General features: G+C 46.3%; 1 protein-coding gene across 9 annotated transcripts in view; it reads left to right on the forward strand.

The window, feature by feature from the left end:
• CACNA1A (calcium voltage-gated channel subunit alpha1 A) overlaps nucleotides 1-26,147 on the forward strand; it is a 329,605-nt gene that overhangs the window by 216,286 nt on the left and 87,172 nt on the right. For all 9 annotated transcript variants that reach the window (XM_082455223.1, XM_082455222.1, XM_082455224.1 and 6 more), the window contains 7 exons: nucleotides 9,077-9,180; nucleotides 10,264-10,379; nucleotides 11,487-11,543; nucleotides 12,805-12,894; nucleotides 21,172-21,381; nucleotides 24,612-24,724; nucleotides 25,970-26,082. In XM_082455223.1, coding sequence (XP_082311349.1) covers nucleotides 9,077-9,180; nucleotides 10,264-10,379; nucleotides 11,487-11,543; nucleotides 12,805-12,894; nucleotides 21,172-21,381; nucleotides 24,612-24,724; nucleotides 25,970-26,082 — 803 coding nt within the window. The remainder of the gene's footprint in view (nucleotides 1-9,076; nucleotides 9,181-10,263; nucleotides 10,380-11,486; nucleotides 11,544-12,804; nucleotides 12,895-21,171; nucleotides 21,382-24,611; nucleotides 24,725-25,969; nucleotides 26,083-26,147) is intronic.

The following is a 26,147-nucleotide window of genomic DNA, read 5'->3' on the forward strand; positions in this document are numbered from 1 at the left end:
GAGCAGTTCTCTTCAAGACTGTCAAGGTCATGACAAACAAGGAAAGACTGAGAAACTGACCCAGACCAGAAGAACCTAAAGAGGCGTGAGGACTAAATGAAATGGTGGATCCTGGATGGGATCCTGAAAAGGGGGCAAACCCAAATAAAGTCTATAAATAACTGGTGAAGGAGAGATTACTGTCACCCATTTTACAAATAAGACTCTGGTTGAGAAAGTTGCCGGAGGTTGCCAGACAGGAAATGGCAGTACCAGCCTGCGAGCTCTGCATTCCTCTTCCCTGTGCTCTGAGCTGAACCCAGAGAAATAGATATTGGGGGGGAAGGGGAGAGAGGTGGGGGGTTGAGAGAGGGCAAAGGAGGGAGGGAGAGAGGAAGGGCGGGAGGGAAGGAGGGCAGTTAATTTTCAAAGGAGGAATTTCTTAAAACTCTCACTAAGTCTGGGGCAGAAAGATGGAAGATTGGGAGCAAAGAGAATCCACCTGAAAGAATTTTAAACCTTGTTGAGCCACAGAGCCCTTTGTCAGTGTAATGATTTTTAAAGTCTAATAAATTAAAAGACTGGAGATGATGAAGGAAGCCAAATGTACTGAAATTGTTATAAAAATATTGTTAAAAACAGATTGGTAACGTCGTTTTAGTGTTTATAACACATTGCCAACAGGACCTGGCAATGAGTCAGCTAACCCCCATAATTTCATGGGAGTGTTGAAGCTAAAAGATTTTGTGGGGTATCTATGAACTACATGTGATTTCTGTGGGTGAGGGGCATCACCGGTTCTGCCCACACTGTTGCAGTTTGCTGCCTCCCCTCATAATGGAAGAAAATGCCCCACTTTCTGGTGGAAATTAGGGGAAGTGAAGGATTAACTTTTTTCCATGCAAATTCACAGACTCCCCAAGGATTCCCACCCCAGTTGAGCCTGAGGGAATCTCGCAGTGACTTCTGTGGTTGCTTGGCTAGGAAAACCCTCCGAGGAGGTGATAGCTTAGCAAGTAACTGAAATTCTCGCTGTCTGTGTCTGGCTCAGCCCCCACCACAAGTTACCCAATCCAAAATGTCAAGAGTGCCACTGTGGAGAAACCCTGCTCTAGAAGACCAGGGATCCTTGAAGATGGGGCATTGAGGCATCCCTGGGCATGGTGGACCTGCCCACATTAGGATTTTGTAGTGGGGTGAGTGCTTATCCAAGCCCAAAGACCACAAAGGCAAGTATATTGAAATTCTGTGCCAAAAATGTGGTCCGAGTCATGTCTAACTGCTATAAAATGAACCTCAGTCAACATAGCCGAGCTCTACCCTTGTCCTGGACCTCTGAAGGACCCAGAGGGCTCCTGTGCCCATCCCTGGACCTTCCTGGGGCCCACGTTGGATCTGGGCAGCCTTCTGGAATCCTAATGGGCTATCAGCTATTTCCTCTGTACCGCACTATTCTGGGTGTTTCTCTGTGCACCAGCCCGTTGACTCCTTGATGGTAACCCTCTAAGGTAGAGCCTTAAATAGTCCCATTTTACAGATGAGGAAACTGAGGGCCAAGGCCACACACAAGGAGTTAAGGTTGGAATCCAGCTCTGACTCAACACCAGTTCCCTCAGAATCTGCTATTTGCTACCTCCCATGGCAAACAGGATGGAGGACTGGCTCTCTGAGCTCAAGGGGGCGGCATGGGGAAGACCAGGAGGGCTGCACTGGAGCCATTTGCTGGAGACAAAAGTTGGTGGCTCTGTGTATTGCTTGAGCAACAGGCAGCCTTATTTCACAGGGACCCCCTCACCATATGTGCATGCGTGACTCAAAAACAAAAAAAAAAAATCAGAAATCACCTCCACCCCACACAGAGGACATACCCAACATGCTTCTCACCGAATGAGCCAAAGCAGCCTGGGGGTGCAGTGTGGGCGATGGGACTTGCCCTCCCTTAGTTGCTACCAGGGTGGGGAGAGGAAGAGTCTGGGGCCCTGGCAGGACCTGTACATCTTGAGTTAACTTTTTACCATTCGCTGAGAGCCTACTGCATCCCTACATCTTCTTTGTATCATTAACTGATCCATAAAACAACCTCATGAGGGGAAATATTTTTAGGTCCATCTTCCAGATGAGGAAACTGAGGCTCACAGGGATCCAGTGACCTGCCAAGATCCCCTAGTCAAGGGTAGTGAAGTCAGGATTTGAACCCAGCACTGGGCACTAACTGTTACACTCCCTCCCTCTCTCTATGACTCTCACCTTCTCTTTTTTTTCCCCCTCTCTGTCTTTGTCTCTCTTAATTCTTGGTCTCTCTGTCTCTCTCTGTTTCTTCCTGTCTCTCTCTCTTTCTCTCTCCTCCTTTCCTTTCTTCGCCTCTTTATTCCTCTCTCCCCCACCTCTCTGTGCTTTTCTCTGTGTGTTTGTCTTACTCTCTATTTCTAGTCCTCACTTAATGTCAATTAAGAAAATGGTAAAACTGTGCTTAGTTGGTGATTATAAATGCAAGTCCCTTGACAAATGGTCACTAATGGTTGAAACTGATCTTTGACCTAAGCCCTTGTATAATTCATAGATGTTTATTTTGGCCAACATCAAAGCATCAGATCTGGGGGACTTTAGATCACTCATTCATTCAACAAACATTCATTGAATGTGTACTGCATGCAGGCAACGTTCTAGGCACCAAGGATATGCAGCAAATGGAAGAGACAAAAAAATCCCTGTTTGGGGGGAGTTGACATTTTGGTGGGAGAAGCAGGCAGCCAACAAGATAATTAAGAAAATTTTATATATGTGGCAGAATCTTAAATATTTTAGGCTTTGTGGGCCACGCAGTCTCTGTCACAACTACTCAATCTGCTTTCGTAGCACAAAAGCAGCCACAGGGGAGATACATAACGAATGGGCATGGCTGTGTGCCGATAAACGTTAATTTACAAAAACAGGTGGCACGCATGGGTGGTGGTTTGTCAACTCCTGTGTAAGAGGGTGATGAAAGCTCAGGTGAAAAATAAAGCAGTTAGAGGGGTTGTGGATCCTCAAGGTGAGAGGTTGAAGTTCTTCTACTAAGACCTGAAAGAGGTGAGGGAGAGCCAGGTAGGTATGTCAGGGAAGAGAGACCCAGGTGGACAGGACAGCCAGTGCAAAGGCCCTGAGGCAGGAGTGGTTCTGGCATTTGTGAGGAGCCAGGCAGCCCATGTGGCTGGAACTGAGGGACTGAGGGTGAGCAAGGGAGCTGAAGAGGCCAGGGGAGGTGACAGGAGACCTCAGAGGCAGAAAGACCATATAATTCACTGCCCAAACCAGGACAATTTTGAGAGTGAATGGGGAAAGGAGAACTCAAAAAAGAATTAACAGGCATCGCATAATTTAATAACAGGTACAAACTGGGACAGACATACGACCTCCCTCATGGCCACTGTGGGGCTTTGGCTCTTTCACAGTCAAATCCACCCCATTTTTATCCCTTATGCTGGGGAGTTGGGTGTTCTCTGGAGGTTTATTGTTTTTTTACATCATCTATACTTCTTCTGACTGAACCATGCTCAAAAAATTAGAGGAAAATAAGCCATAAAACAGAAGGCACTTAAGGATTTTACTGGGACTCAGCCATTCATTTGTTTGATGAGTATTGAGCGCTTGCTAAGCGCCAGGCATCATGCTAGGTACCAACAGTGAGGGGGTGAATCAGTATCTTCCCTCTCCTTTAAGGCTCTCATGGGCCAATTGTTATAAACAGAAAATACTATGTTAAGTGCAGTGAAGGAGGGAGGTAGAAAAAAAAATCTGTCGGATACAAGCCAGAATGATGGGTCTAGCCCCAGCTGTGCCATCCGCACCCTGTGTGAGCCAGGCAAATCATCTCCCTCAGCCTCAGTTTCCCCATCCACTGGAGATTCTGGGAATCAAGGGGTGTTTTGTCAGCTCAAACGGGCTCTACTAAAGTGACCATTGTTGTCCCACCTGCCTCTTCGTTTCCCAGGGAAACAGCCTGATCATTGGGACTTGGGATAAATACATTTCCCTGTCATTGTTATTATTTAAACAATCCGCCCACAGGGACTTCAAATGCAAATGCATATATTGACAAAATGATTCAGAAAGCAAAACATGCTTGGAAGTGAATGAGAGTTCTGTCTGTGCTGTGAGGAGGGGCAAGCCCTTTTGGCTGGAAGGCTTCTCTGAGAGGGGGCACAGTAGAATGAAAGGCTGAGTGATGAGAGGGAATCAACCAAGTCAAGATCTAGGAGAAACTGTCTCCAGGCAGAGGCTCAGAGGACAACCAGCTCATTGTAATCTTGAACATTAATTTCTCTGTCAGACATACAGGAAACATTCTTTTCCCCCATCTGCCTCCTGAGAGCCGTATAAAAGTCAATGAGAAAGTGATATTTGAGAGAAGTCTAAAGGAGATAAAGGAGTGAACCAAGGAAATATCAGGGTGTATCAGTCAGGAAATCTAGGTTATGCTGCAGTAACAGACATTCTCCAACATCACTGTGATTTTAAGAACAAATGTCTTTTCTGGTACATGTCCAGTGCAGGTTGGCAGTGAGGAAGAAGGGAGCTATACTCAGCAGAGTCACTTGGGACCTAGCTAATGGAGCAACCAGCACCTAGAGCATTACCAGTTGGTATTCCAAAAGGAAAGAGAGCCCTGGAGGGTCCCACACTGACAGTTCAATGCTCTGGTCCAAAAGTGACTTAGGTATTTCCACTCACTCCTCATTGGCCAGCACTCGTCATATGGCCCTCAGCCAACCACAGGGAGACAGGGACGGGCCATCTTGCCGTATCTCAGGACATATTTAGTGACAACACTAATGAAGAATAGCGTTTCAGGCAGTGGAACTCTTTGAGCCTTGGGAAGAAAGACAAGGCTATCTTGTGAGTGTATCTTTCTGGTGTTAATGACTTTGACAAGCAAGCAGTTTCCCTCTTCCCCACACCCAGACTCATGAGCACACCCACGCTTAACCTGAACTGCCAAAGGAGGTAAGACCCAGGATGGGAGGTTTGTGTCCCCCACATTCTGTGCTATCACAGAACGGCCAAGGAAGCTCCAGTCTTTCGGTTTGGGAAATATATTTCCCATTTTTCTCCTGAGCAAACCCCAGGAAAGCCCACCTACTAATCAAAAACTACACCCAACCCTCTGCCAGCTTCTTCTCTGTGAGTTGTTGGATCCACAGCATGGAATTGAGTCATCTGGGCTAGATTGGAAAGAGAACAAGCATCTCTAAAATCAGGCAGCAGAACCCCAGTCCCCAGGGAGGGAAAAGCAAGACAAGGAAGGAAGAAGGAGAGAGAAGGAAGAAGGGAGCACAGCTTGGGGTGGAGGATGTGGGCTGTGTGGGGAGGCACCTCTCGTTCAGTCATTCAACAAACATTTATTGGACACTGCATGCATGCCTGGCATTGTGATAGGGAATACAGCAGTGGGAAAAAAGCACAATGTCCCTGCCCCATATGGAATTGACAGTGGGGAGACAGACAATGAGCAGGAGAAATAAGTATAGAGGAGGAGATGCACTAAGGGAAAAATAGAGCAGGAAATGAGATTAGAAATGAAGATGCAACTGTAAAAGGCCATCAGGGAAACCCTGCCCGAGAAAGTGGCCTTTGAGCAGAGATCTGAAGGAGGTGAGGGGAGCCATGTAGGAAATTGGGGGAAGAGCATTCCAGGCAGAGGAAGCAATAGGTGCAAAGGCCCTGAGGTGGGACTGTACTTGGTGCGTTTGAGGAGCTACAGGAAGGCCATGTGGCTGGAGTGATGCAGGGGGAGAATGACAGGAGAGCAGGGCCTGGAAGTGATGGGGTCGGGAGGTGGCACCTCTGCCATTTAGTAGCTCAGTTACTGTGTTCTTTGTCTGTGGCCGACATCACCAAGTACCACAGCTGATGGCTTAAAACAACAAAAATGTATTCTCTCACAGTTCTGGAGGCCAGAGTCCAAAATCAAGGTGTCAGCAGGGCTCTACTCCCTCTGAGACTCTGGGTAGAATTCTTTCTTGCCTCTTCCTGACTTCTGGTGGTGACTGTCAGCCCTCAGCATTCCTTGACTTGCAGCTGTGTCCCTCCAGTCTCTGCCTCCGTTGTCACATGGCTGTCCTCTCCCCTGTGTATCCCTGTCTTCACCTGTTATTTCTTCTTCTTAAAAGGACAGCAGTCATAGTGGACTAGGGCCCACGATCATGACCTCTTCTTAACTTGATGGCAGCTGCAAAGACCCTGTTTCCAAATAGGGTCACCTTGAAAGGTACTGGAGGTTAGGATTTCAACATATCTTTTTTTTGGGGGGGGGTGGGGGGCGTTGTGCCATGCAGCATGTGGGATCATAGTTCCCTGACCAGGGATTGAACCTGTGCCCCCTGCATTGAGAGCACGGAGTCTTAACCACTGGACCTCCAGCGAAGTCCCTCAACATATCTTTTAGGGGGATACAATGCAGCCCACGACAGGGACCTTGGGCATGGGACTTTACCTCTGTGTACCTTGGTTTCCTCACCCGGGAAGATGGGGAGGATTACATACCACCTTTTGTGAGAGGATTAAATGAGCTCAAGTAGGCTGAGGACCTGGCACTGTGAGTGTCTTTTATGCCGGGCAGCATCATGGGGCCAGGTGGTTCTAAGCATATCAGGGAGCTGGGGTGTGGGCAGATCCTGGGGTGGAGGGGCTGCCTTGGTACCAAGGGCCTCAGCCATTTCTCCCCGTTCAGTCCTGCCCCTCTCCCCCCACCCACCCACTGCTCCGTCTCCATCCCAAACCTGCTTCCTGTGATAGCCAGACTTTTTTCTTCTGTTGGCCGGTGCAGGCTGTCTCTCCCTGGGCTATAGTTAACCCCAAGAAATGGTGACGAAAAGGCCTCAGCCACAGCAGCAACATCAGAGGGGGAAGCACAAAGCCAGTCCTGCCTTCTCTCCACCCCTGTTCTGCTGACCCTTTTCTTTCTTCCAGAACCTTCAAGAAGCAAAGCATTGAAAAAAAAAAAAAAAAAAGAAGCAAAGCATTGGAACTCTGTTAGAGCAAGGGTGTGAGCAGGGCACTGGCATATTCTTTGTCCCCTGAACCTCTCTGTGTCCATCATGGAAGTTGGCTTTCTTGGTTTGTTTGTTTTCTTTTCTTTTTTTTTAATTATTGTGGTAAAATAAACATAACCTAACACTTACCATCTAAACCATTTTTAGCTGTCCAGTTCATTGGCATTAAGTGCATTCACTTTGATGTGCAGTTGTCACCACCATCCGTCTCCAGAACTTTTTCATCTTGCAAAACTGTTAACTCTGTCCCTGTTAAACACTAACCCTCCATCCCCCTCCCCCAGCCCCTGCCCACCATTCTACTTTCTGTCTCTGTGAACTTGACAACTCTGGGAACCTCATATAAGTGGAATCATACAGTTTTCGTCCTTTTGTGTTTGGCTTATTTCATTTAGCATAATGTCCTCAAGGTTCATCCATGTTGTAGCATGTGTCAGAATTTCCTTGCTGGGCTTCCCTGGTGGCGCAGTGGTTAAGAATCCGCCTGCCAATGAAGGGGATGCAGGTTTGAGCCCTGGTCTGGGAAGATCCCACATGCCACAGAGCAACTAAGCCCGCGTGCCTAGAGCCCGCAACAAGAGAAGCCCGCTCTCTGCAACTAGAGAAAGCCCGCGCAGCAACGAAGACCCAACACATACGAAAATAAATAAATAAATAAAGCAAATGCAGGAAATATATATACATTAAAAAAAAAGAATTTCCTTGCTTTTTAAGGTAAAGTTGACTTTCTTTAAAAAAAAAAAAAAAAACAACTTTTTTTTGGTTCAAGTAAAATACACATACAGGACACTTCACAGATCACATTTGATGAATTTTTACAAACTGAACACACATGTGTAACCAGCACCCATATCAGGAAACAGAACCTTCTCAGCCCCAGAAGGTCCCCCTCTTGTTCCCTCCAGAGTCACTACCCTCCCCAAAGGATACTCCATCTGGGCCTCTTAAACCACCCACTTGGTGGTTCCTTATTACAGCAGCCAAAAGAAACTCATACACCATGTTACCCTCCCATTGGCAGCATGTGACAGTTCCAGTTCCTCCACAGATTCACAGCACCAGTGTCAGTCGTTCTCATTTTAGCCTTTCTGCAGGGCAGCAGTAGCACTGAAAGTGCTTTTAAAGGTGAGCTTTTAAAGCCACATTTGGGGGCCCCACATTCTCAGATGCCATAGAGCTGATGAACCACCAGAAGACTTCCCCAGCACAGAGATTAAGTCCACAGGCTCTGGGTCCTGGCCACCTGGTTCAAATCCCATGTCCACCACTGTCTAGCTCTGTGACCTCATGCTGGCAATTTTGTCTTTCTGGGCCTTAGTTTCCTCAGTGCATGACAATAACATAGGGACATCATGGGAATTAAACGAGCAAATAAGCCAATGTAGGTAATATGCTTAGAGGAATGTCTGGCACAAATAAGTACTCTTTACGTGCTGGGGGGTTTTTTTCTTTCTTTCTTTCTCTATTCTTGATTTTCTTCCCCTCCTCTCACTTACTGGCACAGTGTTCTGTTCTCCCAGAGAAGAATGTTCTATTTGTGGACTTCCTCCCCTTGAAAATTGATCTGGGCATTTCTGGGGATTTTTCTGTGGTTGACATTGAGGCTGCAGGCAATAGAGGAGGGAGACACTTAAGGAAAAGGTTCACGGCCCTGCCATCTGGCTTGGTGATTTAACCTGATTATCAGACCCTGCCATCATGACTGTTTGGGGGAGAAGGGAGGGAACTGGGGGTTCATTTCTACATTTCAATGAGCTTTTTTTCCTTCTCCTCCTGGAGTTTGATCTGTGGAGTCCTCCTGAGTTTCATGCTGGTTTCTGGTCCTGTGAGGACTACATGATTAGGAGGGGGCTTTGTCCTTCTAGTGGTACCTCTGGAGTCTCCCCCACTGGTGGATCCTGTGCTCTCTTTCCTTCTCTGGGCTACCAGAGCTCTAGGACTCCACAGGCCAAGGACATTCGAGGACAGAGTCCCAGGAGAACAAGAGCTCCTCCTTCCTTCACCTGTCAGGTCATACCTGAGTCCCACTCAGTGCTCACCTGCTTTCCTTCCTCACCCCCCCATAGAGCAACGATGCCTCAGGGAACACTTGGAACTGGTTGTACTTCATCCCCCTCATCATCATCGGCTCCTTTTTTATGCTGAACCTCGTGCTGGGTGTGCTGTCTGGGTAAGTCTCTGCTACTCCCCCCATCCCACTCCCCCTCACCATCTTTTTCCCAGGAACAGGCCATCATTCTCCAGGCAGAGAATAGGCCTCTTCTCTTGCTTTGGGTTATTAGACAGTTATCAGCAAGCCATGTACAGGTGCATAAGTTGTGCACTGCTGGAGGCACCCAGTGAAGGGACTCATGGGAGGTGAAATCCAGCCCAGCCTTCACTCACCAAGCTGTGCCGCTGGCACTGAGCTACCTCCACCCAGGGGGCGGGAAGCCTCTTTGTAATTTAGACCTCTCACTTGGAAGGTTTTCTCAAAATTTTCAGGCCCGCAACCCAAAACACAAGAAAAGTCTATAGAGCTTTAATTTCTATAATTTACATTTTTTTAAAGAAACAATTGGTTGGGTTTCCCCCCTCCCCTATTTTCCAAATATAAAATCGTAGCATACAATCAACCATGCATTTTCATGACACACATTGTCCCCTACCCCCAAGATTGTTTTTCTGGCTTAATCATAAGTGAGTTTCATTTTTCTCTCTCATTTTGGTACCTCCATGGTGCCATGATGGACCCCAGCGTCTTCTAGCTTTCCACTCTGACATCCTTATTGGAGGCTTTCAGTCTCATGGATGCTTCATGGTCTCAGGATAGCTGCTTCATGCTCACAAGATAGCCATCTCACATTCCAAACAGGAAGAGGAAGAAGGGAAACTGGAAAAGTCCTATATCACAGAAGTGAGGCTGCTGCAGAAATCTTCAGCTCATGTGTCATTAACTTAACTTAAAAGAGGGATGAAACTATTCTTTAGCCAGGAGTACAGAGAATGAGAATGGGGTATGCAGCCAGCAGTGGTTGGCATGGCATGGTTTATGGTTTTGTTTCTTTTCCTCTAACTGGGTGCAGTTGTTGGGAAATGTGGGAAGCTGGCAGAAATACCCACTCCTGTAATATTCTGATCTTCTCTCAGAAGACCTGATTCCTCTTGTTGAAATGCACTGCCCTCCAGGGATTCTGAATCCCCAAACATACACACACACAGACTCCCTAAAATGTCTAAAACAGCCAGACCTGACTCTTCTGTGCTTCTTCAGGGAGTTTGCCAAAGAAAGGGAGCGGGTAGAGAACCGGCGGGCTTTTTTGAAGCTGAGGCGGCAGCAACAGATTGAACGAGAACTCAATGGGTACATGGAGTGGATCTCGAAAGCAGGTGAGGCCCTTTCATCCTGGGGCTCAGGAATTGAAATCCCAGGCCACGGAGCACACAGAGGGTCATGCATGCAGTTTGGAGATGGATGAGGGAAGGGTCCTGATGGGAGGAGAAAGAGGATCTGCACTGGTAGTTCCAGTTTTTAGCAACAAGAATCCAGCGGGATGAAGCCAGGATATAACATACATAACACTTAAGAGCTTTAAAATCAGACATTGGTTTAGATCCCAACTCTGTCACCTCCTAGCAATGCACCTCACCTCCCTGTGCCTCAGTTTCCCTGCCTGTTAAACAGAGATAATGATAGTACCTACCTCATAAGGCTGTTTGAGGAATCTCTAAGGTAATCCAAGCTAAGTCACCTAAGAAGAGCAGTGCCTCACATACAGTAGGTACATGTTTATTTGTTCAGCTATTTAAACACTTACGGGACACCTGCTGTGTGCCAGGCACTGTTCTAGGCACTGAGATTTGGTCTCTGCCTGCAGGATTCTGATAGTCTAGTGAGAGAGCAGAAAATAACCAAATACATATAATGTTGGATGTTGCCAAATGCTGAGAGGAAAAATAAAACAGAGTAGGAGGCAGAAAACAGTCAGAGAAGGCAGGGTGATCAGAGAGGGTCTCTCTGAGGAGGTGACCTCTGAGCCGAGACCTGAAGGAAGTGAAAAAGGAAGCCTTGTGGATGTCTAGGGGAAGGGCTTTCCAGGCAGAAGGAACAGCAAGTGCAAAGGCCCAGGGGTAGGAGTAGAGTTGAGTCATAGAAAGGAAGCTGTGTGTGGCTGGAGCAGCGTGAGGGGGAGAGTGGGAGAAAAGGAGGACAGGGAGGTGACGGGGGCCAAATCAGGCAAGATCTTATAGGCTATGGTAAGGAGGTCGGTTTTTATTTTGAAGGAGGTGGGGATGATGTTGGCTTTAGGACCATCGTTGAAGTGGGGCTGGGAGTCAGAGGCAAGTGAGCAGCACATTTCTGGCTGATTGAGCTGTCACTCAGCAAGGGGAGAGTAGAGTGGCCAGGAGGACCCTTCTCCTTCTTGGTCCAAGGGAACCCATCCCCAGGAGAGTCCTCCAGACACTGGAGCTTAACTATGTGCTCTTCCTCTTCAGAAGAGGTGATCCTCGCCGAGGATGAAACCGACGGGGAGCAGAGACATCCCTTTGATGGTAACTGCTCTGAACCTGGCTCCAGGGGTGGGGGTGGGTCCCAGGGGACACAGGAGGAGCCGGGGCTGGGGGGACAGGCTACTCCATTCTGAGGGGGCTTCCAGGGAATGGATGTTCAGGGCCCAGGTGATGCCAAGAACAAGCACAAGATCAGGTCAGCCTCAGGAAGATAAAGGGAATGGTGGGAATCTGCTTCCTCGAGGAATTTCAGGACCTTGACACAGGGTTTCCGTTTCTTGCCTGCCCTTTCTGCTTTGACCACGTGCCCAGCTTCTTCTGCCTTGTGCCTCCATTTTCCCCATCTGTCAAATGGGCACGATAATAATCATACCTGCCTTAGTTGATTGTTTATGAGGATTATATTAATTATTGCAAATAGAATGCATAGAACAGTGTCTGGCTCGGGGTCAGCCCCATTTGTGTTCACTAAGTAAAATAAATAATAATAATTTCACCAATGGGAATTCCCTGGCAGTCCAGTGGTTAGGACTTGGTGCTTTCACTGCAGTGGCCCGGGTTCAATCTGTGGTCGGGGAACTAGGATCCCACAAGCCACACAGCACAGCCAAAAATAGAATGAATTAAATTTAAAAAAAATAATTTCACCAAGAATCCAGCTTACTATTAAAGACAGTTGTCTCACATGTTAGAAAGTTGTCTAGACAGAGCAATGACTTTGGATTGAAGAGACCAGGAGTGAGAAGGAAGGAAAGGAGCTGGGGCCCTATCCCAGTGGGTTACAAAATGGATTTTGGGGGGAGGGAAAGAGATTACCCTTGGGGGTGTCTAAATCACTTTATTGGAAGTATATGCCTGCACTCAGTGTCCCCCGGCGAGCTCTTGGGGGTGGAGAACCTAAATACTGAGGAAGGGCTTCCACAGTCCCAGCCCACCTAGCAAGTGTGCTAAAGGTTAAGGGGTGGGCTGTTTTCACAGGAGTCACTACATATCCAATCCTAGGGCTCCTAGAGGGAAAATGACGGCTGAGAGCCCAGACTTAGAGTCAGACTGAACGGGACTTGGTTCTCATCTTTACCCCTTGGGCAAAGTCATGTAACCTCCCTAAGCCTCTGTCTCCACATCTGTGAAACACGCACGCTCTTACTTTCCATCAAACCAGACCACCACGTGGGTAAAATCCAACAACACATAGAAAGTCCCTGGTAGAGCGCCCAGCACCCGAGGACACACTCAGTCGATGTCGTTTTTTGTAGCAAAAAGGGTAACGTCTTTTTCTCTTGCCATGTTTCCATTGTTGGAGCTCTGCGGAGAGCCACCATAAAGAAAAGCAAGACAGACCTGCTCAACCCCGAGGAGGCTGAAGATCAGCTGGCCGATATTGCCTCCGTGGGTAAGTCTTCCCGCCGCCGCCTGGCAGTCGTGTACTACTGATCGCCCTCGAGATGGGAGTGTGAGAGCTTGGGGGACCAGGCTGCCTAGATTTGGGTCTTGATTCTGCTCCTTCCCACCTGTGTGTCCTGGGGCAGATGACATGATTATGAGAATAACAACAGAGCGTGTCTTTTCATATTATTGGGAGGAGAAATAAAACTAAATAGTCTACATATAGGGACTCCCCTGGCAGTCCAGTGGGTAAGACTCCGCGCTTCCACTGCAGGGAGCACAGGTTCCATCCCTGGTTGGGGAACTAAGATCCCATGTGCCGCGTGGCGCGGCCAAAAGAATAAGAATAATAATCCACATTGAGCATTTAGAACAACATGTGGCAGAGAATAAGGTCCCCATGATGTTGGCTAATATTATTATTCATTAATTATTTATGAATAAGATTATTATTGTTCATTAGTTCTCACTGAGGGGCTACATTTATTAGGTGCCCAATTGTGAACAAGACAGAGACCAAATCCCCACCCATGTGGAGCTTGCCGTCCAGTGCAGAAAATAGATATTAAACAGGTCATTACACAAATAAACCTGTAATGATAACAGCACTGCAGAGGAGACGCCCCGCGCTCAGCCTGCTCTGGAAGAGTGGAGTGTGGTCAGGGAGGGCTTCTCAGAGGAGGTGACATTGACACTGAGAACTGACGGGTGGGTAGGAGTTCACCATGGCAGTGAGAGCAGAGAGAAGGCTGTGCTCAGGCTGTTGCTATTGGTTATCTCCAAGGGCAGCGTTTGAGGTGGGAGAGGACATTGACTTCTTTCCTTCTCACCCCTCTTGATTGAGACTGTGTTGCTTTCGATCTTTTCCAAGGAGACCCTACTATCTTTTGAAATGGGTTTTTAAAAATTCCGATTATGAAGGGAATTCCCTGGCAGTCCAGTGGTTAGGACTCTGTGCTTTCACTACCCAGGGTGTGGGTTCAGTCCTTGGTGCAGGAACGAAGATCCCGAAAGCTGCATGAGTACAGCAAAATTAAAATAAAAATAAATAAAAATAAAAATTCCAGTTATGAAGAGTGGGTGGGGGAGCTTCCAGGCAGAGGAAATAAGACAAGACTCTGAGGGGAGAAGGCATTAAGGCTGATGGGGTGTATGGAGCATAGAGGCAAGGATGAGAGATGGAGGGAATTCAAAATATACACGTGTTTCTGGGACTTCCCTGGCAGTGCAGTGGTTAGGACTCGGCGCTTCCACTGCAGGGTGCACGGGTTCGATCTCTGGTCGGGGAACTAAGATCCCACAAGCCTTGAGGCGCAGCCAAAAAAAAAAAAAAAATCAAAATATACGCGTGTTTCTAATCCCCAGGAACCAACTACTTCATACTCTGCTTTTTTCATTCACCCCTAGTTTATAAGCTTACTGCTGAGTTTCAAAATGATTTCCGTCACTGTCCCACACTCCAGAGGGTGGCTACACTATGATTTGCTCAGCGTGGCTTTATTATATGGTGTTTGAGTTGTTTCCAATTTTTGCCCTTACGAGGAGCACTGCTGGGAACATTTACGTACAATGACTCCCCCCACCCTTTGGGCGGATTTCCTTGGGGATAATTATAGGATCAAAGATATTAACAGGTTTTTAACTCATTATTCACAGAGCCATTCTGAGTTGAACCCATTTATAAACATTATAAACATTATAAACATTGAACCCATTTATAAACCTGCCAAGTATGCAGGCACTCACGGATTCTCCCACACCGGCCATTGCCTATTACCCGTTTAATTTCCTTTCCCAGATAAGTCGGTTTGTAATGATACCTTAAAGCTTGTTTTCATTTGCATTTTTCATTTCTAGCCAAAACACTCTTTTCCTCGTAATGATGAACAAGTCCTGTTTCCACTTGTGGATACATCTGTTTCTCTCCTTCCAGCAAATTCAGGAATTGGAATGCTCCATCAATGCTCTGTGAATTTGATCCATTACATCTGTCCCACATCTTTTCCCATTTAGGTTGCTTCCATTTTTCTAATCTGTTTTGTTATATTTTGATAGGCAAATATTTTTTGTCTATACCACATTTATTAAATGTCAGGCACTGAAAAAAACAGGGTACCCAAGATCTCCTCTATGGATAAGATTGGGTACCTGTTCTTAATTAACAGGGAGATATTATTTTTCATCAGTCCTTCTAAAAAAGATGAAAAAGTGATACCACCCAGTGTTGGCAATGATGAGGAGAAATGGGCATAGCCATATGCCTTTGTCAGGAATGTAGGTTGCAGTGTTTCTGATGTATGGTTTGGCATTAGTTAATTATTGATGTTTATATTCTTTGACCTAGAATTTCTGCTTCAAAACATTTCTTCACGTATGCAAAAGATCTATGTACCATCCTCTTCTCAGCAGCACTGTTTCTGGTATTCAAAAAAGTAAAAACCAGAAACAACCCGTGTGCCCGCAAATAGGGAGACGGTTAAAGAAATTATAGTATTTATATACAATTGAATACTCTGCTGCCAGGAAAAAGAATGGAGTTGCTATGGCATGGAAAAATGTCTGAAATATATTTTTTGGTGAAAAAAAGCAAGTTGTACAACAAAATGTAAAATGTGTGGTCCCATTTTTAAAACAATATTAAGAAGTGTGAGAGGTACTTAAAGATGTGGAAATTGGAGGGATTGCAAAGGATTTTCACTTTCTCCATGACATGTTCCTGCAATGGATGGATTAGTGACAGGCATTACTTTTGAAATCAGAAAAGTAATTAGGCAAGTTTAAAGTTACTTAAAAGCAACAGAGACTAATTATAAGGAGTCTAAGAGCTATCCAAGGCAGGAAGGAATTTGTCTGGTGGAAAAGCAAAGAAAGCTTCGTGAAGGAGGCGTTTTTTAACTGGGCTTCACGTGCAATAGGGAGAGTGCTATAAGTTCACTGGGGTCACCATAATAAAATAGCACAGACTGGGTGACTTATTTTTTTAAAACAGAAACTTACTTTCTCATAGTCCTGGAGGCTGGAAGTCCAAGGTCAAGGTGTTGGCAGGGTTGGTTTCTGGTGTGGCCTTCCTCCTTGGTTCATAGATGGTTGTCTTCCTCTGTGTCTTCACGTGGTCTTTCCTCCATGTGTGTCTGTGTCCTAATCTCCTCTTCTTATAAGGACGCCAGTCATAAAGGATTAAGGCCCACCCTAATGATCTCATTTTAATTTAATTACCTCTTGAAAGGCCCTCTCTCCAAATACAGTCACATTCTGAGATCCCGGGGGGCAGGGTGGGGGTTGGTTAGAACTTCAACATATGAACTTGTGGGAGGTTATGGTTCAGCTCCTAACGAGGGGGAAGTGGGGATGAGCCAGGAAGCCATGATAGATTCACAGAGGGTTTGTCTGTGGGAGACCCCGGGGCTCGAATTTGTGGCTGACATAAGAAAACTTGCTACTTGGAGAACCCAGATTCAAGGCTGGCATTTGATAAATGTGTGATAAAAGGAAGACGAGAAACCGAAGTTGAAAGCTGTCACACTGAATAAGTGCCAGCGCTGTCCCACAGCACCTCTGTTAAGAAAGCAGGTGACTTTCAACTTTGTAGATGGGTCCAAAACACAGGCCAGTGGCTTGTTCTCCCAGGACAGGTTTGCTACAGGCAAACCCACCTAAAGCCAGTTCCCTTGCCTGATAGATCAAAAACCCACAGGAAGGGGCCCCTATGCTAGCAGGGGCTTCCTAAACAATCCTGAAAGAGACCTCTGAAATTCCAGGGTTCTGACAAGGAAATGCCTTTACCTTTATTTATGTATGTAAAATAATAATAATAATAATGTGTTTCAAAGTCAGGCAGGAACTGTGTGGCATTTGCCCTCATGTTGTACCCTAGTAAGTGCAGCTTTATGTAACTGATGATCTACTGTGCTGTCAGCTCATTTGATAAACACATTACAAAACAGTCTCATGTAGAGTTGATCAACTGACTGCTGAAATATGGACCTTGAGTCATTGTTAGGAAAAATTGAGCCATGAATGGAATCTGCCATCACAACACAGGTTCTTTAGGAAAATCAGATTCCATTTAGATGGTTTTAAGGGTATAAGCTCAGTGTGGGCTGTGTTCGTTTGCCAGGGCTGCTGTCACAAAGTACCACGAACTGGGTGGCTTAAAACAACAGAAGTGTATTCTCTCACAGCTCTGGAGGCCAGAAGTCCAAACGGAGATCAAGATGTTGGCAGGGCCTTGCTGCCTCTGAAGACTTTAGGGGAGGATCTGCCCCCACGCTTTTCTCTTAGCTTCTGGTGTTGTCGGCAATCCTGGGCTGTCTTTGGCTTTGTTTCTTTGGGTTTTTTTAACATCTTTTTTTTTTTTTTTTTAATTTATGGCTGTGTTGGGTCTTCGTTTCTGTGCGAGGGCTTTCTCTAGTGCGGCAAGCGGGGGCCACTCTTCATCACGGTGCGCGGGCCTCTCACTATCGCGGCCTCTCCTGTTGCGGAGCACAGGCTCCAGACGCGCAGGCTCAGTAGTTGTGGCTCACGGGCCCAGTTGCTCTGCGGCATGTGGGATCTTCCCAGACCAGGGCTCGAACCTGTGTCCCCTGCATTGGCAGGCGGATTCTCAACCACTGCGCCACCAGGGAAGCCCTCTCTTTGGCTTTTACTTGCCTCACTCCAATTTCTGCCTCTGTCATCACATGGTCTTTTCCTGTGTGTCTCCATGTCTCTTCTCCTCTTATAAGGATACCAGTCATTGGATTTAGGGCTCAGTCTAATGGAGTCTGACCTCATCTTAACTTGATGTCATCTACAAAGACCCTATTTCCAAATAAAGTCATATTCACGGGTACCAGGGGTTAGGGACATCTCTTTGAAGGGCAGTTCAACCCACAATTTGGGAAGCACCTATTTCAATTTACAGTGAATTTGAAGAGCATATAAATTGCCCCAAATCCCAAGATTCAGCCTTGGTGGTGCCATACTGCTGTCCTCACTGTGGAACATTCCTGACTAGGACTGGTCGCCTCTGGCTCTTGACTCCTTGAATGTAGCTGATCTGAACTGAAATGTGCTTCATACTAACACATTAGATTTGGAATACATAGTACCAAAAAAAAAAAAAGACTGTAAAATATCTCTTTAATATATTTCTATATCGATTCCACATTGAAATTGATATCTTAGCTATATGGGGTTTCACAAAATAGCTTATTAAAATTATTTTTAAAATCTAAGGATTGCCTGCAGTTACAGTTCCAGACCACAGAGGAAAAGCATAGACAAGAGTGTATAGAAAAAGGGAGCATGGGTCAGAGTGAGTATGAAATGCAATAAATAGAGGAGACAGTACAGAGCTGGCATGCGGTGTTTAGTTAATATTCACTTTCCTCTCCATTCCTGATGAGTGAGATGCCTATTATGGGATGTGTCTCCAGGCCCTGTGATCAGGAAAGACTTCCTCCAGGCGCTGGTATGTGAACAGGTCTTGATTTCAGCTCTTAGGGTTGTAGTAAGAGATTTTAATCTTACCAATAAGCATGATGTGCCAGCATCATGCTAGGGGGTATTAACTCATTGATTTCTCCCAACGGCCCTGTGAGGTGGAAGGCACTGCAGTCCCAGGATGCAAGGTGACTTGTCCGAGGTCATCTGCCCAAGGTCACTCGCCGGTTGGTGATGGAGCCGGGTTTCCATGTGGCTCCAGCAGGAGCTGGGGTAAGGGGCCTCCTGCCTGGTGTGATTGCCAAGCCTTGTGGATGCCTGTGGGTCTGGGCACATCTTTGGGAGCCATAAGGACCAGAAATGTCCCAACTGGGAAGGGGTGTGAAGATCCACCCTAGGGTTCCCAATGCCCGTGGGGTCAGGCAGGTGATGGACATGAGGGGAGGATGCAGCCACTGGACCTGGCCAACTGCTGCTGGGCAGGAATGTGGTCCCTTCCTCACGGCCACATGTTCCAGGAGTGAGTGCGGCGTGGTGGCCGAGAGCACGGGCTCTGAACTAACTCGACGCTTCTTAGCCAGTTACTGGAATCCCCTCAGTCTCTGTTTGCTCAGGGTGTAAAATGGTGTAAATGACGGTCCCTACTTCCTAAGGTTGTGATGAGGAGCTTACTGTGTAAAATGCATCCCCCGCAGTGCCTTCTAAATGTTCAAAAAATGTCAGCTGTTATTTTCATTCATGAGAAGCTGAAATCCATATTTTTATAGAAAATCTCCCAGTTTTTAAATGTAGACCAATCATTTTAACTTTCACAAACCCAGGATGAACCAGTATGGCCCCTGGGGTGCCAACTCACAACCTCTGTTTAGAATTTTGCTAATAGGAAGTGGCATCCTGAGAGATGTTTTCCGTGTCCCGTGCCTGGCTGGTGTGATGAGGTTGATGAAGTGCTTGATGGATGAACGTATGAATGAACAAATGAATGAATGGATAGATGGATGGATGAACAAATGAATAATGGATGGGTGGATGGATGAATGAATGTGTGAATAAATGATGAATGAAGAAACAAATGGGTGAATTAATGAATGCACTAATGAATGAACAAGTGATGAAAGAAAGAATGAATGAATGACAGACATACCAATGAGCGAACAAATGAATGAATGCACAAATAAATGAACGAATGAGCACACTAATGAATAAATGAAAGAATGAATGAACCAATGAGGAACAATAAACAAATGAATGCAATGGAAGATTTTCAAGAGGAGGTATTTTAGAAGGTAAAATCAATCTATCCAAAACTGAGCTCTGAACCTCCCCCCCATCCCTCCCGGGGCTCAGGCCAAAACCCTTGACTTCTGCCTCTCTCTTCCACCCACACTTGGTCCATCAGCAAACGTCGAAATCTACCTTAAACAATACATCCCAAATCTTCCCACTCTTCTTCCTTCTCAGCCACCATGGAGTGGTGGCCCCATTATCATTTGCCTGGACTAGAGCAGTCACCTCCTCCTTGCTCCTGCCCTTGCCTTCCACAGTCTGTTCCCCCCACAGCAGCCAGGGGGCACCTGTGAACCCCAGTCGGGTCACGTCCCTCCTCTGCTCAAACCCTCCATGGCTCCCACCTCACTCAAAACAAAAGCCCGAGTTCTCCCCACAGCCCCCAAGGCCCTTCACAACCTGCCTAGTCTCTTCCCTGCCCTCACCTCTTCCCTTTTCCCACCTGAACCACTCCACTCCAGCCACACTGTTCTCTTTATGCTGTTCCCACAAATACGTCAGGCAGGCACATTCCTGCCTCAGGGCCTTTGCACTTGCTATTTCCTCTGCATAAGGTACCTAAGATACTAAGGTAACTCAGGCCAACCCCTTCACCTTAACCACTTGATTTAATACTGCAGCCTGCCCAGTGGTCCCTCCTGGGGGTCCCAGTCCCCTTATTTTGCTCTACTTTCTCTTTTTTCCAAAGCGCTTTTCACCTTCCATCACACTACTTTTTTTAAATATTTACTTATTTATTTATTTATTTGGCTGTGCCAGGGCTTAGTTGCGGCACGCAGGATCTTTAGTTGTGGCATGTGAACTCTTAGTTGCAGCATGTGGGATCTGGTTCCCTGATCAGGGATCAAAGCCGGGTCCCCTGCATTGGGAGTGTGGAGCCTTAGCCACTGGACCACCAGGGAAGTCCCCCATCACACTATTAACTTAGTATTTATTATATTATGTTTGCTCTCTGTCTCCCCCGCTGGAGTATCAGTCCCAGGAGTGCAGGACTCTGTTAACGTGTATCTGGAACACCTGGGACAGAGCCTGGCACAGTAGGTACCTTGTAAATGCTTAGGAGCAAAAATATACGTAGGCAGAGGGCACAGCTGGCTCATTCTTTGGTGATTATTTCTAAAGTGAAATGTCCATGGAAAACTAGGATCCTATCCACACCTCCTCCTGGAGGCTTTCCAAGTATGGTCCATGCAGTTCTGCTGCCTACCTCTGCACTGGGAGTCCTGAGCAGAGGCTCCTGCATTATGCCACCCTGTAGCATGACCCCCCAGAGTCATCAGACATGGCCAGGAGAGGAAGATACAGAAAGTTGGCTCCAGCACTGAAGAGCCATCGGCCTCCCCGTTGACATCCTGAGCACTCATTGGTTATTTCCAATACTATTATTTTCAGGGACATCACCTTCTCATAAGCTCCATCTCTGGAAAGCTAAGCCCATAGGTCATGATGGTTCCCAGGGGCTTCCTTGCTTGGGAGGCTAATGAATTCCCTGACCACAATCCGTGCCTGGGCCATGCATCGGTTAATTTCCTCTGCAGGTACAACTTGACATTCTCCATCCTTTCCCTGGCAGGGTCTCCCTTCGCCCGAGCCAGCATTAAAAGTGCCAAGCTGGAGAACTCAACTTTTTTTCACAAAAAGGAGAGGAGGATGCGTTTCTACATCCGCCGCATGGTCAAAACTCAGGCCTTCTACTGGACTGTGCTCAGTCTGGTAGCCCTCAACACGCTGTGTGTCGCTATCGTTCATTACAACCAGCCCGAGTGGCTCTCCGACTTCCTCTGTGAGTACCTCCTGGCCCCGCCCCCACCGGCTCCCTGATCCCTTCCTCACACCCTTTTTCCAGTTCTCTTTCTCTGATGGTATGTGTTCCTTCTTTGGTCCTCATTGACTTTGCCCTTTCATTTGGCCATGTCTACAACTCAACTTGGGGGCTGATATTGCTGCTGCCACAATGACAGAACCCAATTTCTTTGGGCCTGAGCTGGAAGCTGGAATTTAGGCCACCAGAGACTTCCATGATCACTTTCTAAGAAAGGCACATAGGGGTGCATTGGAAGAGAGACAGAGAGAGTCAGAGACTGCAAGACAGCCAGATAGAGACAGAAACATACATGTGATTTCTAGGTGCATCTCTGGGAATCAAATAATTTATGGTTGAGAGATGGGGGCACATTAGAGATAAAAAAGTGACCCGTATGTTGTACCCATTTTCTATCCTCATTTCTGACTCTCTGCTTCTTCCCTTTTCTTTCAAACCTTCTGCTTCTTTCCCCTTTCCTCTCCTGTCCTTTTTGTCTTCCTTATGTCTGGGATTCATTCCTAGAAGATACCCTCTAACAAGTGTGAAAACATCTTGCTCCCTCAGTGGGTACCAGGATTCCCAAGGCTTTGCCCATCTGGGCCTATTCCCAGATTTCAGGAATTAATATGAGATAGTATCAAAACTGATGACCAGGTTGGGGGAAAAGAAGCAGTGAAAGGTGGGGAGACCTCTGAGCAGGATTTAAAAAGTAAAGAGCTCTGAGGAATCAACAAGAGTAATGGCTGGACAGTGAGGAAGGCAAGTGGATACTTTGGCTCTGGCTTATGGGCCCCGAGTGAGGGCTCCCCAAAACCTTTTTTCCTGCTGGCTGCCCCCCTCCTACATCTACTGGCTTGTCTGACTTAGGTCTGTAGATTCTCTGCCCTTCTGACCTGGTTCAGAATTAACCCAGACAACCGTTGGAGAAGTTGAGTCTTCAGCCTAGAGAGGCCTGGGAGCCTGGTCCAGGTCATTGTCTCCTTGTAACCCTCATTGTTCCCAGTCACGTCGGCTGAACGCCCCCCCCCCAGGACACTCCCCAGGGGCCAGTTCTCCTTCCGAGAGCCCTGACCTAGTTCCAACCTTAGTAATTGCATTTAGTCCCCCTGGAGTCACTTATAAATGAGGACTATTTACTTTTTGTCTTAACCTCCTCTGATAGCCTATTTTTAATCTCCCATATTCTCCCCACTAATCACCTTGCTCTATCTGTCCTGGTTCAGGAACAGGGGGTTGGGACTTCCTGCCTGGGGCCTCTGTGTCTGTAAACGTCCTTTAATTATCAATTTCCAGTTGAGAAAACTGCAACACAGAGAGGTTAAGCAACTTGCCCAGAGTCACACAGCTAGTTAGTGATGTAGCCAGGATTTGAACCCAGAGTCCAAGCTGTATCTGATGGTACATCCCTGCCCTGATTACCAGGTAACCTGGGGTCTTGATACCTGCCCTGCCCCTAACTCTCCGTGTGACCTTGGACAAGCTCTTACCATTGTCCATCAATCAAACACATCTTCAATTATAAGGCACTCTTTTATTTTTATTTTATGTGCCACTAAGAAATAAAATAATGCTGCCATCTAAACTAGGACATGCCAATTTTAAGATACACCCCAGTTTCGGAGATGTCAAAATGTGAACAAAAATATGTGTCTTGGAATCAGTGAAGTGTAGTCGTTTCTCTGGGTCTCAAATTCCTCTTCTGTACTTGGTGGAAATTGGATTTGATGATCCTGAAAGTTCTTCCAGACCCACTAGTGCTACAGATAAGTAATTCTCTCAGGTCTTGTGCATCACCAGCTATCATATTTCCATGGTAACCGGGGAACAAGTATCTTGGAAACTCTTAAGTTCTCCCAGAGTTTCTTCTGGTGGTTCTTGGAATACACCAGATGTTATGGACAGATTTCCCTTGCTGACATTTTGGTCCCAGGGGCCCTGGAGACCCTAGAGTTTCCCTCAGACACTAGGAGCTCCCTGGAGTCCTAAAACTAAGGGAAAGTTTCAATCAGGAATGAGTGGGAAGGACCTTAACAGTCAGTTCAAACCACCTCTTAAAAGAATGATATAACAGGGAATTCCCTGGTGGTCCAGTGGTTAGGACTCTGCACTTTCACTGCTGAGGGCCCGGATTCAACCCCTGATTGGGGAACTAAGATCCCACAAGCTGCGCAGTACAGCCAAAAAAAAAGAAAAAGTAAAATCACAAAGAACTAGAAAAAGATCTTACACCATTAAAAAAAAGAATGATATAACAAATACCCTTGACCTTCAAACAGAGTTAACTATGTGACCAAAATGGAATTCTTGGAGGTTTGGGTCCTCTGTCTTCCCTTTCTGTATGCTTTCTTCCCCTCAGAATTCCTCCTTACCTCTCCTTCCCCTCCAGTAGGTGACTACTCATGCCCTTCCTGACCCCTCAACTTCCTACCCCACCAAGAAAGCCATCTCAGAAAAGCGACTGCTATTAAACGTTTCTTTGCTGGAGCAAACAAATAACCATGAGTTACCTCTCCCCAAGGTATTTGCACCATTATGCTTTCTCACCAAAAAACAAAAGGCTTTATCTTGCATCAAGACTTTCAGACATCAGCAAGACAGGATTTCCAAGGGACGTGAAGTTCAGCGAAAAGCCATGCCTTAGATTAGTTGCCTGTGGTGCTCCAACTAAGTCCCCAACACAAGGATTACAAATAGAACACTGTCATGATTTCTATTTCTATTATTCCTTTGGAACGCAGACATGTAAAAGTGGTTTAGTCATAATTCTTAGATTATGACATGCTGGTATTATGGAACCACTTTATTTTGTTAGTTATCCAATTAGTTAGTTAGTTAGCTGTTAGTCAGTTAGTTAATTCATTCATTTGTTCGTTTTAAAAACATAGTAAGATGTATAAAATAAACAACAAGGACCTACTGTATAACATAGGGAACTATATTCAATATCTTGTAATAACCCATAAGGGAAAAGGATCTGAAAAAGAATATATATAAAACTAAATCACTTTGCTGTATACCTGAAACATTATAAATCAACTATACTTCAATTTAAAATTTTTTTAATTAATTAATTAACTTTTTTAAAAAAAAATATAGTAAGCACGCAGGGACCCACCAGCCAGGGTTGCAATTAACAGGAATGTCAGAGCCACCTGGAACCTCCCCCCACGGATCTAACCTCCTCTGTTTTCCCCCCCTCTCCCTTCTAGACTATGCAGAATTCATTTTCTTAGGACTCTTTATGTCCGAAATGTTTATAAAAATGTACGGGCTTGGGACGCGGCCTTACTTCCACTCTTCCTTCAACTGTTTTGATTGTGGGGTAAGTGGTCTGGTTTCTAAGGATTTCAGTTCTCCAGCTCTAGCTTAGAATGGCTGACACCTGGGGACATCCAAAAGAGAGGCGTAGGATCACCGCTGGATATGAGAGACTCTGCTGAATGCAAAAGGAACGAAAGGACAATCCCAACTTCAGCAAGGATACAGAGCCCCTAGAACCCTCCTCAACCACTGCTGGTGGGAGGGGAAATTTGTGGACCCTTTTTGGAAAGTAGGATTGACCTGGCGATTCCACTGCTAGGGATTCACCCTAGAGAAACTCACACAGATGCCCAGGAGACACATACAAGAATGTCCTGAGCAGCCTTGCTAGTCCCAGACCAAACGACCCAAATATCCCTTTGCAACAGAGTGGATAAAGTTGTGGCCTAGCCACATAATGGAATTCTCTGCACCAACGAGAGGCAACAAAAACAGCCACACCCGTCAGCCACATAATACTGCACAAGAGGAAGCAAGACACTGACAAAACCAGTCTATACAGCATGATTCTGCTGATGAACGTTCAGACGGGTAAAACTAAGCTATATGGATTACGGAGGATCCTTGAATGCTTTAAAAAGGCAAAGACCTCGAAAACGTTATGATAAGCGAAAGAAGCCAGACATAAAATAAAAGGCCACGTATTACATATTTCCATTTATATGAAATATCCAGAACAGGCAAATCTCCAGTGACAGAAAGTAGATTAGTGGTTGCCAGCGGCCGGGAAGAAGGGGATGGAGAGTGGCTGCTAATGGGTCCGGGGTCTTCTTGGGGGGGTGATGGAAATGTTTCGGAACTAGAGGGGGGTGATGGTTATACAACATGGTGAATGTACTAAAGGCCACTGAATTGTGCAGTATTTTAAGTTAACCATTCTGGTTAATTTTATGTTATGTGAATTCCACCTCAGTTTTTTAAATGCAAATGGTTAAAGGAAATGGTTAGCATAAAATTCAAGGTGATGGCTATGTCTAGGGGTCCCTGGAGGCTTTCAGGCTGCTGACGTGTCTTATTTCTCGACATAGGTGGTGGTTTCGTGGGCATTCGCTTTGTAATCATGTGTTTCATGAATTCTTTGTGCTCATCAGCTCTTAATAAGTGAAAAAAGAGAAGGGATGAGAGGGGTCTGAGACCCTCACCCTGATTCTGTTTGAGGGTGGGGGTTGGATTGGGTTCCTGCAAGGTTCAGACCCAGGGCACGTTTGCAAGGAGCCTGGACATAAGACCGGGTCCTCTGTTCTAGGTCATCATCGGGAGCATCTTTGAGGTCATCTGGGCCGTCATAAAACCCGGCACATCCTTTGGAATCAGTGTGTTACGAGCCCTCAGGTTACTGCGTATTTTCAAAGTCACAAAGTAAGTCTTCGGGGTTGCCTGGCATCCCGATGGGAATGGGGACGGGGGCCAGGGTGGGGCCACCT

This window comes from Balaenoptera physalus (assembly GCF_965194825.1).
Source record: "Balaenoptera physalus genome assembly, chromosome: 3".
Lineage (NCBI taxonomy): Eukaryota > Metazoa > Chordata > Mammalia > Artiodactyla > Balaenopteridae > Balaenoptera > Balaenoptera physalus.